At 34.7% G+C, this 13790-nt stretch overlaps 2 protein-coding genes across 8 annotated transcripts in view; one reads left to right on the top strand and one right to left on the bottom strand.

Annotated features, from left to right (window-relative positions):
- The first annotated feature begins 151 nt into the window (after positions 1-151).
- LOC125279276 (LIM/homeobox protein Lhx8) lies at positions 152-6365 on the top strand. Of its 2 annotated transcripts, none has more exons than XR_007187366.1 (8): positions 152-752; positions 1550-1690; positions 1801-1922; positions 2018-2238; positions 3180-3280; positions 3416-3511; positions 3728-3835; positions 6148-6300. XR_007187366.1 is itself a non-coding variant. In XM_048208769.1 (8 exons), exons 1-8 carry the CDS (start codon positions 588-590, stop codon positions 6219-6221), a joined length of 1086 nt encoding a protein of 361 aa, XP_048064726.1. In that variant the 5' UTR covers positions 156-587; the 3' UTR covers positions 6222-6365. The 2 variants fall into 2 exon arrangements, 1 of the variants encoding a protein (XP_048064726.1); XM_048208769.1 differs by having other exon boundaries at positions 156-752; positions 3670-3835; positions 6148-6365.
- Positions 6366-6375: 10 nt separating this feature from the next.
- Positions 6376-13790, bottom strand: part of slc44a5b (solute carrier family 44 member 5b) — a 40808-nt gene continuing 33393 nt past the window's right edge. For 3 of the 6 annotated variants that reach the window (XM_048208760.1, XM_048208763.1, XM_048208765.1), the window contains 7 exons: positions 13589-13683; positions 11564-11667; positions 11242-11315; positions 10737-10807; positions 10443-10531; positions 10264-10348; positions 6376-7722 (listed from right to left, as the gene is read on the bottom strand). In XM_048208760.1, coding sequence (XP_048064717.1) covers positions 7598-7722; positions 10264-10348; positions 10443-10531; positions 10737-10807; positions 11242-11315; positions 11564-11667; positions 13589-13683 — 643 coding nt within the window. In that variant the 3' untranslated portion in view covers positions 6376-7597. Of the gene's footprint in view, positions 7723-8985; positions 9942-10263; positions 10349-10442; positions 10532-10736; positions 10808-11241; positions 11316-11563; positions 11668-13588; positions 13684-13790 lie in introns of those variants that run through there. The other 3 variants (XM_048208761.1, XM_048208762.1, XM_048208764.1) reach the window with 1 other exon arrangement.

The raw sequence follows: 13790 nt of genomic DNA, 5'->3' as shown, positions 1-13790 counted from the left end.
ATGGCAGGCCTACAATTAAAATTAAAACGGAAATTGCTTTAGGCCAACACCTATTGTTTAATTCTGGAATACCTACAAATAAATAATTAGAAAGCGCTTTAAACACGTCATAATGATAAATTGTTTTTTTTTTTTTTTTTTTTTTTTTTTTGTCCCGTAGTGATGTGTTCAATGCAGTTCGGAAGAAATATTTCCACCATTTCCCCTAAATTATACCAGAAAAAGAGAAGAACCCGCTTTGAAATCGCGGCAATTAAGTGTCAAGAGTTTAATGAGACCTCTTCACCTTTGGGTCGCTCTGGTTGCGCGTTTGTGCCAAATGTGTGGTTTTAATTGCTGTTATTAAATAAATCAATTCTCTTCTTCCTCTGATTCTTCAGAGGTTTTGATTGGCATGCGTAATTGATACATTTGGGGTTAAGGCATTGTGTGTAAACCGTTTCCGAATCCCTAATGCTGATTTCAAGTACATAATATCTACTGCACAGATAACCATTAGCCTTCTCCAAGAGTCGGACGTGTTTTAATAATGACTGAAATTCTTAAAGTCTAAATGTAGTTTTGGTAGGCTAATTGTTGCGGTTGTCATGGTGAAGAGAAGAGTGGATGATGTTTATGGGATGGAGCGCGTACATTTAAAGGCTGTTTCGGTGAGGGTTTGGAAATCCGGAGCGCATTCACCAGTCATGTCTACGGGTCGCAGTGAGGATTTTACCAACAAGTGCAGAGAAGTTACAAGCGACATTTGTATGGTAAATATTTATATATATTTTTCTTGACCATAACCTGAAGCCACCGATAAACCATGAACCTTTTTCAGTCAGTGTCATATAGGGGATGTAGAGGGTCATATATTTTTTTGGGGCTTGATCCATTGAGGTTTGTCTCTCGGCTCTCGCAAACCGTTTTTTGTTGTTGTTTGTTTGTTTTTTTAGTTTTTTTTGGCGGCCTTAAATACTTAAAATACTTGTTCTTTTTTTTTTAAAGGTTTTGTGATATACGTGTGATATAATAAATATATAATAACCCGTTAAATAATGTCAATAACCTACCTAGCTTTGCCGGTCTTAATACAGGCACGAGCTCGGTTGCAATGGTTACCTCCTCAAGCGAAAGCTATGATTTTTTTCGGTTGCTATGGTTACCTCCTCAAGCGAAAGCCAAATTAATTAAACTTACTGAAATATTGATCGATAATGCTATTAAACCATAGATGTAGGCGCTACATTTGATATGGGGTAAATTTTAATGCAATTTTATTACAGCCAAATTAATTGCCTTACTGAAATATTGATCGAAAATGCTATTAAACCATAGATGTAGGCGCTACATTTGATATGGGCGTTAAAATTTTAATTGTATACATTTTATTACAGCCAAATTAATTAAACGTTTTAGACATTTAATAGGCTATACTTTTAAAGATGTATTTCTCTTACCCAATGTGCTAAACTGCATCACAGAAGTGCAAAGTTTAAATATAATTTTCAATTGTGTTGAACCAATAACATTTGCTGTATGTTTGAAAATATAATGTCTGTTTCTGCAGAGTTCATCAGAGCTTGTGAGTGGCCTATTAGATCCAGCTTCTCCATCTGCTTTACCCCAAAAAATGGCATCTGATGCTTTCCAAGGCAAAGTAGCTTGCACAGGGTGTAGAGATGACATCCTAGACAGGTATCTGCTGAAGGTGAGAAGGATTATTTCCTTTAATAATGTTTATTCATTGCGTTGACCATTTTAAATGCTGCATGATTCTAATGTAATGTAATTTCTTACACCATGGTATGTTGAATGCAGGTAAATGACTTGTGCTGGCATGTGCGATGCCTTTCATGCTGCGTTTGCCAAACCACTCTGAGCGGACACACAACCTGCTATGTTAGAGGGCGAGAGGTCTTCTGCAAACTAGATTACTTCAGGTACTTACTCTGAAGATGTACAGTAGGCTATATGCATACAAGACGTTTCAGTATGTATTTAACCTAATCCAAACATAATTATGGTTGTTTGACAGGAGGTATCGGACATGGTGCTCGTGCTGTGGGGAAATGGTTCACTCCACAGATTGGGTACGCAGGGCGAAGGGAAATGTTTACCACCTGGCATGCTTCTTGTGCTTCTCCTGTAAGAGGCAGCTGTCCACAGGCGAGGAGTTTGCTTTGGTTGGGCAAAAATTGTTGTGTCGAGTCCATTATGACAGCATGCTGGACAAACTCAAAGGGGCTTCTGAAAAAGGTGAGTCCTGCATGCATACAGGTGACATACTTTAAAATCCTAAAGCCTACTGTCATATTTGATAAACTTATAAGGCCTCTAAATGACCAACATGAACAAAACGTTGCTGAAAAAAACTGTTGTACACAATCTTCTACATGCCTTCTGTCGTATGATTGATAGTTTATACTTTTTAGCATTTAAAAAACGCGTCATTCAGGTTACATTTCTATAAGAATACATGTTATATATACTTGCTAGACAAATCCTGTTAAAATGTATCAAATATGATGTTGTACATCAGGCTTTTGAGGAGTCATCATTGTATTACATTGCATTATATGCTTTGCCCCCCACATAATAGTTGTTGAGTTTTGATTATAAAACAATATAATTTTGCTAAGAAATATTAGGAGATACAGAGTAGCAACTGATATTTATATGCATTTTATGCAAGTAGTCTGCTATACTGTTATAAATATACAATTTATTTACATTACAAGTTATCAGAATTTCATATTATTTAGTCATATAATATGAGCAACTGCACCAAATCCCATATTTTTGCTCAGTTTGGGCCTCTGAATAAAAATTAGGCATTTTTTTCAGTATGAGCTCCATATTCTCCTATATTATACTATATGAGCCATAAAGGCTGGATATATCAAATAAGACACTTGACAAAAAAAAAACACATAAAATATGCAAACCTTTTTTTTTTTTTTAAGATTTTGTCTAAAGATTCTCTAAAACTGTTCCTTTTAAAAAATTAGATTCATCAGACTATTACTATGTCAGGATTAGACATGATTTGCATAGTTTGCGTAAAAAAATAATACAGCCCAAGAAATCTTAGGGAAAAAAAGCAGTTGATAAATGGGCTTTTGGTTTTGTCTTCTAGTTTGTAGCATGCTCGATCAGAAAAAATAATTGCGCCTGTGCCTTACCTTTTATTATTCCAGGGAAAACCATTTGTCTTGATGGTGCGTTGCCTACAGGTTGTGAGATAAACCAAAAGCCATCAAAAAGAGCACGTACCAGTTTCACTTCAGACCAGCTACAGGTAAACAAAACCACCACTCTCGCTGTTCAACATGTCCCACATAATGAATTGAGACACGTATTAAAATGTACAGGTTTCGCACTCCCTTACTGACTCTGATCCTGCTGGCACTATTTCTTTGTTTGTGGCTTGCAGGTCATGCAGGCTCAGTTTGCTCAGGACAATAACCCAGATGCACAGACACTTCAGAGGCTTGCTGAACAGACTGGGCTTAGCCGACGCGTCATTCAGGTTACATTTCTTTAGCAATTTCTAAAGTACCTAAATTGAGCTATTATAAATTTGTAACTTAAAAATGTTTCAATTGTTTACTATTTGCTACCGTATATGGCAACAGAAGAGAATGCTTATGTTGTCTAAGTAATTTCTTCAAATTTCTTTCTGGTCAGGTGTGGTTTCAAAACTGTCGTGCCCGTCATAAGAAGCACATCTCTCCCCCTCATTCAGGAATATCGACAGGAGGTCTGTCTTCACCACGGCCGGTTTCCAACCTAAATGAACTGCATTATACAGACACATCCATGCTTACAGCGTTACACAACATCTGCATCGATGGTGAGATTTAAGGCAATGTAGTACAATAAGCCAGATTCTCTTTAAATAGTACATTATCAGTTTTTAGTGTGGACAACTGTTCTGATACAGCAGAAATACTATAAGAATTTGCTGTTTTTGATGAATATTAATGAAAACTGCAAATGGAAATAGAAATAGCATGGAAATAGAATGGAAGTGAAGAAATCGCCACCCAATACCCAGTCCGAGACATAGCGATGTCAGATTGATGAATGAGCAGATTTCGCATTAACCTGTTGAATTAGTTCTCAAATCGCATTGAACAATTCATTCGAAAAATCGGACTGATCCAACTGCAGCTGTTCTTGAGTCAACAACTCACTGATTCAATGATTGAGGCAAAATGAACCGGGATACTGTTGTAGATTGAATGGCTTGAAAACATTAACAATATAGTTAAGTCTTACCTTGTGATAATCTTTGTGTCATTTAATTTGAAAAGCAATCAACTAATCCAAATATTTCAAAACTGATGGTTTTGCCTCATACACAGTTAATTACGATAACTAGCTGAACAAACTATTGTTAAAAAATAGAACAAAGACTTGAGTCTTGACTTTGATCTCAAAGACTTGAGACTTGACTTGGACACAAAGAGTTGAGTCTTGACTTTGATCTCAAAGACTTGAGACTTGACTTGGACCTCAAAGACTTGAGACTTGACTTGGACACAAAGAGTTGAGACTTGACTTGGACCTCAAAGACTTGAAACTTGACTTGGACCTCAAAGACTTGAAACTTGACTTGGACCTCAAAGACTTGAGACTTGACTTGGACCTCAAAGACTTGAAACTTGACTTGGACCTCAAAGACTTGAAACTTGACTTGGACTTCAAAGACTTGAAACTTGACTTGGACCTCAAAGACTTGAGACTTGACTTGGACACAAAGAGTTGAAACTTGACTTTGATCTCAAAGACTTGAGACGACATTGACCTCTAAAACTTGAGTCTTGACTTTGACCCCAAAGACTTGAGACTTGACTTGGACCTCAAAGACTTGAAACTTGACTTGACCTCGAAGACTTGAAACTTAACTTTGACCTCAAAGACTTGAGTCTTGACTTTGACCTCGGAAGACTTGAGACTTGACTTGGACACAAAGAGTTTAGTCTTGACTTTGATCTCAAAGACTTGAGACTTGACTTGGACTTCAAAGACTTGACTTGGACACAAAGAGTTGAGTCTTGACTTTGATCTCAAAGACTTGAGACTTGACTTGGACTTCAAAGACTTGAGACTTGACTTGGACCTCAAAGACTTGAGTCTTGACTTGGACCTCAAAGACTTGAGACTTGACTTGGACCTCAAAGACTTGAGACTTGACTTGGACCTCAAAGACTTGAGACTTGACTTGGACACAAAGAGTTGAAACTTGACTTTGATCTCAAAGACTTGAGACGACATTGACCTCTAAAACTTGAGTCTTGACTTTGACCCCAAAGACTTGAGACTTGACTTGGACCTCAAAGACTTGAAACTTGACTTGACCTCGAAGACTTGAAACTTAACTTTGACCTCAAAGACTTGAGTCTTGACTTTGACCTCGGAAGACTTGAGACTTGACTTGGACACAAAGAGTTTAGTCTTGACTTTGATCTCAAAGACTTGAGACTTGACTTGGACTTCAAAGACTTGACTTGGACACAAAGAGTTGAGTCTTGACTTTGATCTCAAAGACTTGAGACTTGACTTGGACTTCAAAGACTTGAGACTTGACTTGGACCTCAAAGACTTGAGTCTTGACTTGGACCTCAAAGACTTGAGACTTGACTTGGACCTCAAAGACTTGAGACTTGACTTGGACCTCAAAGACTTGAGACTTGACTTGGACACAAAGAGTTGAAACTTGACTTTGATCTCAAAGACTTGAGACGACATTGACCTCTAAAACTTGAGTCTTGACTTTGACCCCAAAGACTTGAGACTTGACTTGGATCTCAAAGACTTGAACCTCAAAATCTTGAGACTTGACTTGGACCTCAGAGACTTGAGACTTGACTTGGACCCAAAGACTTGAAACTTGACTTTGACCTCGAAGACTTGAGACTTGACTTGAAACTTGAATTTGACCTCAAAGACTTGAGACTTGACTTGAAACTTGAATTTGACCTCAAAGACTTGACACAAAAGACACAAGAGACTTGACTTGGAAGAAAAGACTTGAGACGTGACATGACCTAAGGGTCTTGTGAACATGTCTGGGAAAAGGTATCTAGTGTCAAGATGACATAAATTTGTTCCTGTGTGTTTGTACTTTTGTTAATGGCTTTGTTTCTCTTTTATCTCCAGTTCACACTCCATGTCTACTCTATCAGCCATTATTGTCCCACCAATCAACACACCTACCAGTCAGCAGCAGCTAAACATTTTACAATTCAGTTGTAAATGTTGTGCCAATTATTATATTTATGTCACTAATACCTTTGTATTAAATGTATTCATTTGTATGTTTTAATTTATTAATGTGTTTTGTTCCTAACCAATGCGGTCTAAGTAAAAATAACTTCTTGTCATGTGTCTATATGAAATACTTTATTTCCAAATGTAACCTTGCATGCACTTGAATTACATCATACAGTGTTATTATGCATTACAAATTAGCACAATATATGGTCTTAAAAATAATAAAAACGTTTACCACACTGTAAAAGAAGAGAATTAAATAGTTACATACTAATATGATGATAAGACAAGTGTTAAAATCAAAAATAATATAATGTAAATGAATTATGAAAGCTGAATAACATTTCAGCACATACACTCGCTGTATTAGTGTTCACATTCAAGTGTTCTTAACATAAAACTGGTAAAAAATACATTTTGATTCAAATATTTGAAGAAATATCCCTTTTAAATGATAAGGAGAAAAAAAATGTGTACATTGTAATAATAAAAAAACATCAAAATATGAGGAGAAATTAGTCAACCTAAAATAACTACTAACATTCTGCACACATAATTACATCAAGGTGTTATTAACATAAATTCAAGTCCTTCCTTGGCTATAATGAAGTGTGAACGGACACAATGAAATCACTCTGGAGGAGGAGGGTTGTAACCTACTGCTAGAGAGCAATCGATCTGATGAGAAATGCAGTTTGGATGGATGAATAATAGCAGTAATGAAGGAATAAATAGAGTTTAAAGTTCTGCACAGCAGAAAAGGGCTCAAATCAACATGTGGTTGAGGTTAAAAGAGCTGTTAACAGCGTGCTGGAGTAAGGCACTTCAGCTGAACTGCAATTACAAACAGCAACTTATAAAAGTTGAGGAAAATTCATCTAGTGAAAGAGCAATTAAATGTGTTACTGGTCATTTTCTCAATATGAGAAAAGTGGCAGTTTCACCCCAAATGGGTGCTAACAGAAGGCAATGATCATATAAAAGACAAGAATCAGTTAAAAAAATGACTAAATCTATAAAAATGCATAGAAAGTAAGACACTTCCACACCCCTATAAACAGGAAATAATCGCAACTGATTTAGTTGCTTATTGTCAATTATATTTAACTTATGTTATAATTATATTGAAAACGTAACAAAAAGATGCTGATCAGTTTGAAAACTCTTGTATTTATATTTTTGGGCTTCTAATAAGATTTATAACACAAAGGCTGCCTACGGACATGACTAAATACTGCTTAAAGCAGTCCATTTAGGACGCTGATGGTCAGTAAACAGAATAACAATCGGCAGTGTCTGTTTTTTCAAGTCAGTGCCTTTTTGTTGCTTGCTCCTTTTATTTTCTGCCTTTCTTTTTCTCCTTTGGCCTCTTGTGGTTCTTCTTGTTGAGGATGGCTCGCAGGCTGCTGCCCATGTAATACGGCCGGGTTGCCGAGCCGTTGTTCTTCTCCAGATCAAGCACTGAGAACAGAAGCACAAGCAACGTTAATGCCAACCAAACGTTAATGTAATTTTGGAGGCAATCAGAGGCAATGCTGGGTATTTTGATAGAAGGAAAACTTAATTAGAGAAAGTTATAATATATATCTGAAAAAGGCATAAAAAATTACAAAATATTTTCCTCATATTTTGATGGTTTAATCAAAGTTGGCTCATTAAAAACAAATATTCCCTCCGGACATCACACACACAATTATATTATATATATATATACAGTACAGTCCAAAAGTTTGGAACCACTAAGATTTTTAATGTTTTTAAAAGAAGTTTTGTCTGCTCACCAAGGCTACATTTATTTAATTAAAAATACAGTAAAAACAGTAATATTGTGAAATATTATTACAATTTAAAATAACTGTTTTCTATTTGAATATATTTCACAAAGTAATTTATTCCTGTGATGGCAAAGCTGAATTTTCAGCATCATTACTCCAGTCTTCAGTGTCACATGATTTTTCAGAAATCATTCTAATATGCTGATCTGCTGCTCAAGAAACATTTAATGTGTACAATTGTACAAAATATTTGTATACAATATTTTTTTTCGGGATTATTTGATGAATAGAAAGTTCAAAAGAACAGCGTTTATCTGAAATCTAATCTTTTGTAACATTATAAATGTCTTTACTGCCACTTTTGATTGATTTAATGCATCCTTGCTGAATAAAAGTATTCATTTCTTTCATTTCTTTTCATAAAAATAAAAATTCTTACTGACCCCAAACTTTTGAACGGTAGTGTATAATGCTACAGAAGCTTTGTATTTCAGATAAATGCTGGTCTTTGGAACTTTCTATTCATCAAGGAATCCTGAAAAAAAAAGTACACAACTGTTTTCAACATTGAAAATAATCATAAATGTTTATTGAGCAGCAAATCAGCATATTAGAATGATTTCTGAAGGATCATGTGACACTGAAGACTGGAGTAACGATGCTGAAAATTCAGCTTTGCATCACAGGAATAAATTACTTTGTCAAATATATTTAAATAGTACACAGTTATTTTAAATTGTAATAATATTTCACAATATTACTGTTTTTTATTGTATTTTTAATTAAATAAATGTAGCCTTGGTGAGCAGACGAAACTTCTTTTAAAAACATTAAAAATCTTAGTGGTTCCAAACTTTTGGACTGTACTGTATATATATATATATATATATATATTTTTTTTTTTTTTAAACTGAGAATGAACAAAAAAAATAAATACTCAAACCAATAATAATATTTATTTCAGCTTTATTCTAATTGGAAAAAAACATTATTTTTTACAAAACTTTCCCCCATTAAAAGACAACTTGTACTGTACTTCACAGAGTAGATGCAGCATCAAAACTGTCTATACATTACAAAATTACAAAAATGGCTTTTATGTTTCTTTTATAAATTGAACTTGAAAAACTTTCAGATTGATTGCAAAAAAACCAAAGGAGAGCAGTACTCTTCCTCTTAAACTAGGCACATTTACTAAATACTGCCATTAGAACACCTGGAAATTCATAGATTCTATCAAAACATGGTTATAAGAGAATATACACTGTATCTATTATGATTCCTTCAATACAATAGCATTTGCCATTAGATTATCACAAAGTTAATATTAAAATCATGTGGCACATGGACTGAGAGTCAATCCATCCACATGCACATACTATGTACTGCATGAGCTTATAAACCAGAAATGACATGAAAACAAACGGCTGTATAGAAAGAGAATGATACAGCAAGATACAAGATCTTTTCTCATTAGAGAATAAATATATAGAATAACTCGCTTTCATAATTGGTTACCTAGAATATTATCAGACTTTATATCAGTTACTTTGCTCCAGAAGACAAACAACGTGTAAGGCAATGATGGACAGAATATCAGCAAAAAGAAACACAAGGGAAAAGTATAGGAAAAAAGTACAGCAAGAGCCAGTCAGTGTCAGCAGAGAGTGCAGAGAGGAGATCGCTTCTATAAATGCTATCGGCTCCTGATTCCATATCCCAGAAGCGGGAGAGATGCAGCGTGCTACAGTACTACCACTGTTTTTCACGTCCCACTGAGGTAACGGTTTCAGGACACAGCATACTTTTTGCCTGCTTGGTCATTTTTGTTAAGTATCCTGTGCAGGCCTGGAGGCATGTAATACGGTTTGGAAGGACTACCATCGTTCCTTTCAAGATCTTCACCTGAAGGGTGTCCCGGCAAATCAGACGACGGAAGAATGGAAGAGTGAAGGAGGAAAGACACAGTGTTGCAAGGAAAAAAAGAGATAAAAGAAAGAAGAAAGAGTTAGTGAGCAGTCTTGCAGTTTGAGAAGAAGATATGAAAAGAATGAATACATAAAGATCACAATAGGATTATAAATAGAGAAAAGTAAAAATCATGCACAGAAAAGAAGAGGAAAGGTAAAGGAAGACCAGTGCGTATGTATTTAAGTATGTATTTAAGCATTTATTACCAAACACATACCAGTGTGTGAATATTGCAGATTTAATAAGGTGTACTTACAGAAGCAGAGGAACAATGTATCTACACACATGGCATAGACGTTAAAGAATCCGTGTGCAATCATATAGGATCCAAATATCACAGTCTGCATAGAAAGAAAAGATTACAAATGAAATTCATGATGAAATCAAAATTAAAAATTCTTCACAACATAGGCAAGCTGTAATGCTTTTACTCACCAGTAGGGGGACCCAATGGTAATTTAATGATGGCACCTCTTCCTGGATTACTGGTATTTGGCGGGTGAAGAAAAAGAATGCAAGGACACCTGCAAAATAAACATTCACAACATCAGCAAACAAAAAGAGCCTGCAAACAATGTGACATCATCAATAATTTGTGTTTATAGTTTCATTTATGTGCATATGTAGGCAGTAAGTCTATGCAATGTCTGTGTGCGTTGGTTTAAAGTCCTCAGACTCTGTTAGTCTTAATGTTTCCCTGTCTGTATGACACATAAAATGGTCACTCACCCACACTCCCTGAGATCAGCAGTTTGCCCAAGAACAGCAGGAAGTCAGTCACCTTGTCCAGAACAGCAACTCTAGAGAGAGAGCGAGAGAACAGAATAATAAACAGATGCTGTATATAGTCATATTTAATCTTAGAACTGTTACATAAATTAGATACTTAATTATATGGAATATTTAAACAATTGACAGTTTAATTGATAATATTTATCCGAATACAAGTTGTGTGTGACAAAAAAAATAAATAAATAAATAAAAAATTCCATGTCTGACTTATATTAATTGAATATTTTTGAAATTAGGTATGAAGGCAACATTTAGTGAAATTTGACTGATAGTTCTTCGATAATACTGTATCGAGAAAAAAATAAATCATATCAACAATAACATCCTAAAAATAATATAATAACTGGAACAAAGTATTGCACAGGTGTGTGTAAAAGACAGTCCTTGCAGATTCACACCTTGACAATGACATTAGGAATGTCTCAGCTGTGCAGAGTCTCACCTCATAACGTTCCTCATTAACAGGAAGAAAGCGTCTCGCGCTGAGGCACAGAAATTCTTCCCATATATTGAAATCTGAAGAATAAAAGGAGAAGGAGCAATAAATGACAGACCTATCAGTCGGTCTGTCTCCACAACTCGGGTTTGACATTGTCTTTCACTTTTACTTAAATTAAACTATTTAAAAGTATCTGCACTCAAAAGGCATATAGTTACACATATATATATATATATATATATATATATATATATATATATATATATATATATATATAGAATAAAGTTATGAAATGCCTGTACCTTGAAAAAGTGGGGTGACTCACCATAATGTAAGCATTCCTGTTCATGAACTTGATGAAGTGCTCAAGGCACCAGAAACAGCATTTGAGGCAGCACAGCAGGAAGCGTGTAAATGCATTGTGAGCACCTGCGACAAAGACAGAAGGAAGAGCAGCATCATTATTCACAATGTATTCTATACTGATACTGTTGGGGCCATTTTTTTTATGTTTATGAAAGAAATATCTCTACTGCTTACCAAGGCTGTATATATATATATATATATATATATATATATATATATATATATATATATATATATATATATATATATATATATATATATATATATATATATATATATATATATATATATATATATATATATATATATTTTTATTAGGGCTGTCAATCGATTAAAAATGTTAATCTAATTAATTACATACTCTGTGATTAATTAATCTAAATTAATCGCATACATAACTTTTGCTGTGAAAGTATTAAATATTTCAATTCAAATTAATCAATGCAGGGTTTTTCCTGGGTCAAAAATGGTCTTTGGTGGTGACAGACATGGTCATCCACACAAACAGTAAAAAGTGCCCTTCCCACGTGATCTGCAAGCCCGATACTGACAATAAAGTACCCGTCACTCTCACTGTAATTCTTTCTTGCCCTCTTTGCAAAAAAAAAAAAAAAAAAAAAAAAAAAAAAGTGATTTTATAGCTTTGTAAGAGAAGATGCTTTTTTGCTAAACCTGAAAAGTATTAAAAAGTAGCATTTAGAAGTTATATTCACTAATAATATAATTTTCTACCATATACAATTGAATGCACCTATTTAACAACAACTTGCTTTGTTCTGGTTTCACCTCACTCCAGTCTAAATTAACTGATTTTATAGGTAGGCCTAATTTACGACACATTGTCATTTAAATAACCTGAAAATATTGTGGATTATTAAGGCAAATTTTACTAACCACTCTTGCTAAATGGGGTAAGCACACTTATGTTCTCATTTCAGAGTTGTTCGAGTAAATGATTCATTATAGACCGTGTGGACAGATCAGTTGTTGTCATGATTCATTAACATGAATCTGTTCAAATGAGTCATTAGGTCGCGAATTGGACATTAGCGGACGTTGACGCGTTGTGTGCGAATCGCGACTGTTATTAGGACATCGCAAAAGATTTGTCAACACAGAAAACACTTCACCACTGGATAGGATTTTCTTTTTGTTTACTGAAAGTGTGGTTTATGTCAGCTGCACGTGCAGGGCGCCTGTCAGAGAAGATGAGGTGATGTTCTTTTGAGCACTATTCACACCCAGCGGTTATTCAGGAAAAACATTCTCCGAATGCGCCTCGTGACACATGGATTCGGTCTTATGAACTTTTAGCATTGTGTCAGTTGATTTAGATTATTATGTGTGCGGTAGAGAGTGCACAGATGGTGCTTACTTTAAAGACAGAGAGAGCTCGCGTGCACGAGGGAGGAGCTCTGCTCGTTCTGTCCGTCAGCGCAGCAGTCGTCTCCCTCCTTCATTTTACAGTCAAATGGTGGCTAGAACGGCTCCAGGTTCAAAGGTCAATACGGAATGGATTAATCTGCGTTATTTTTTTCTCCGATTAATTAATCGAAATTAACGCGTTATTTTGACAGCCCTAATATATATTATATATTATATATATATATATATATATATATATATATATATATATATATAGATAGATAGACAGATAGATAGATAAATAGATAGATAGATAGATAGATAGATAGATAGATAGATAGATAGATAGATAGATAGATAGATAGATAGATAGATAGATAGATAGATAGATAGATAGATAGATAGATAGATAGATAGATAGATAGATAGATAGATAGATAGATAGATAGATAGATAGATAGATAGATAGATAGATAGATAGATAGATAGATAGATAGATAGATAGATAGATAGATAGATAGATAGATAGATAGATAGATAGATAGATAGAGAATACTAATTTCAAAAGAACAGTTTCACCAAACCTGTTACAAATGAAAATTTGAATGCAATTTTATACCTTTCAGTTTGTGGTCGAGATACTCCAGAATAATCCGGATGAACTGCACGATGGAAAGAATCAAAGCTCCAAATGCAAGAGAGCCTGTGTGATACCTGGAAAAACATTGTAATGTGATTAAAGTGAACATTTCATTTCAGTTCAACAGCCCTACACACTCACAGACATAATCACATACAAGCTTCTAAAAGCATCGATAGCA

This window comes from Megalobrama amblycephala, linkage group LG12 (assembly GCF_018812025.1).
Source record: "Megalobrama amblycephala isolate DHTTF-2021 linkage group LG12, ASM1881202v1, whole genome shotgun sequence".
Classification (NCBI taxonomy): Eukaryota; Metazoa; Chordata; class Actinopteri; order Cypriniformes; family Xenocyprididae; genus Megalobrama; species Megalobrama amblycephala.
The sequence above is the reverse complement of the archived record's forward strand: the minus strand, read 5'-3'. Positions and strand labels throughout refer to the sequence as shown.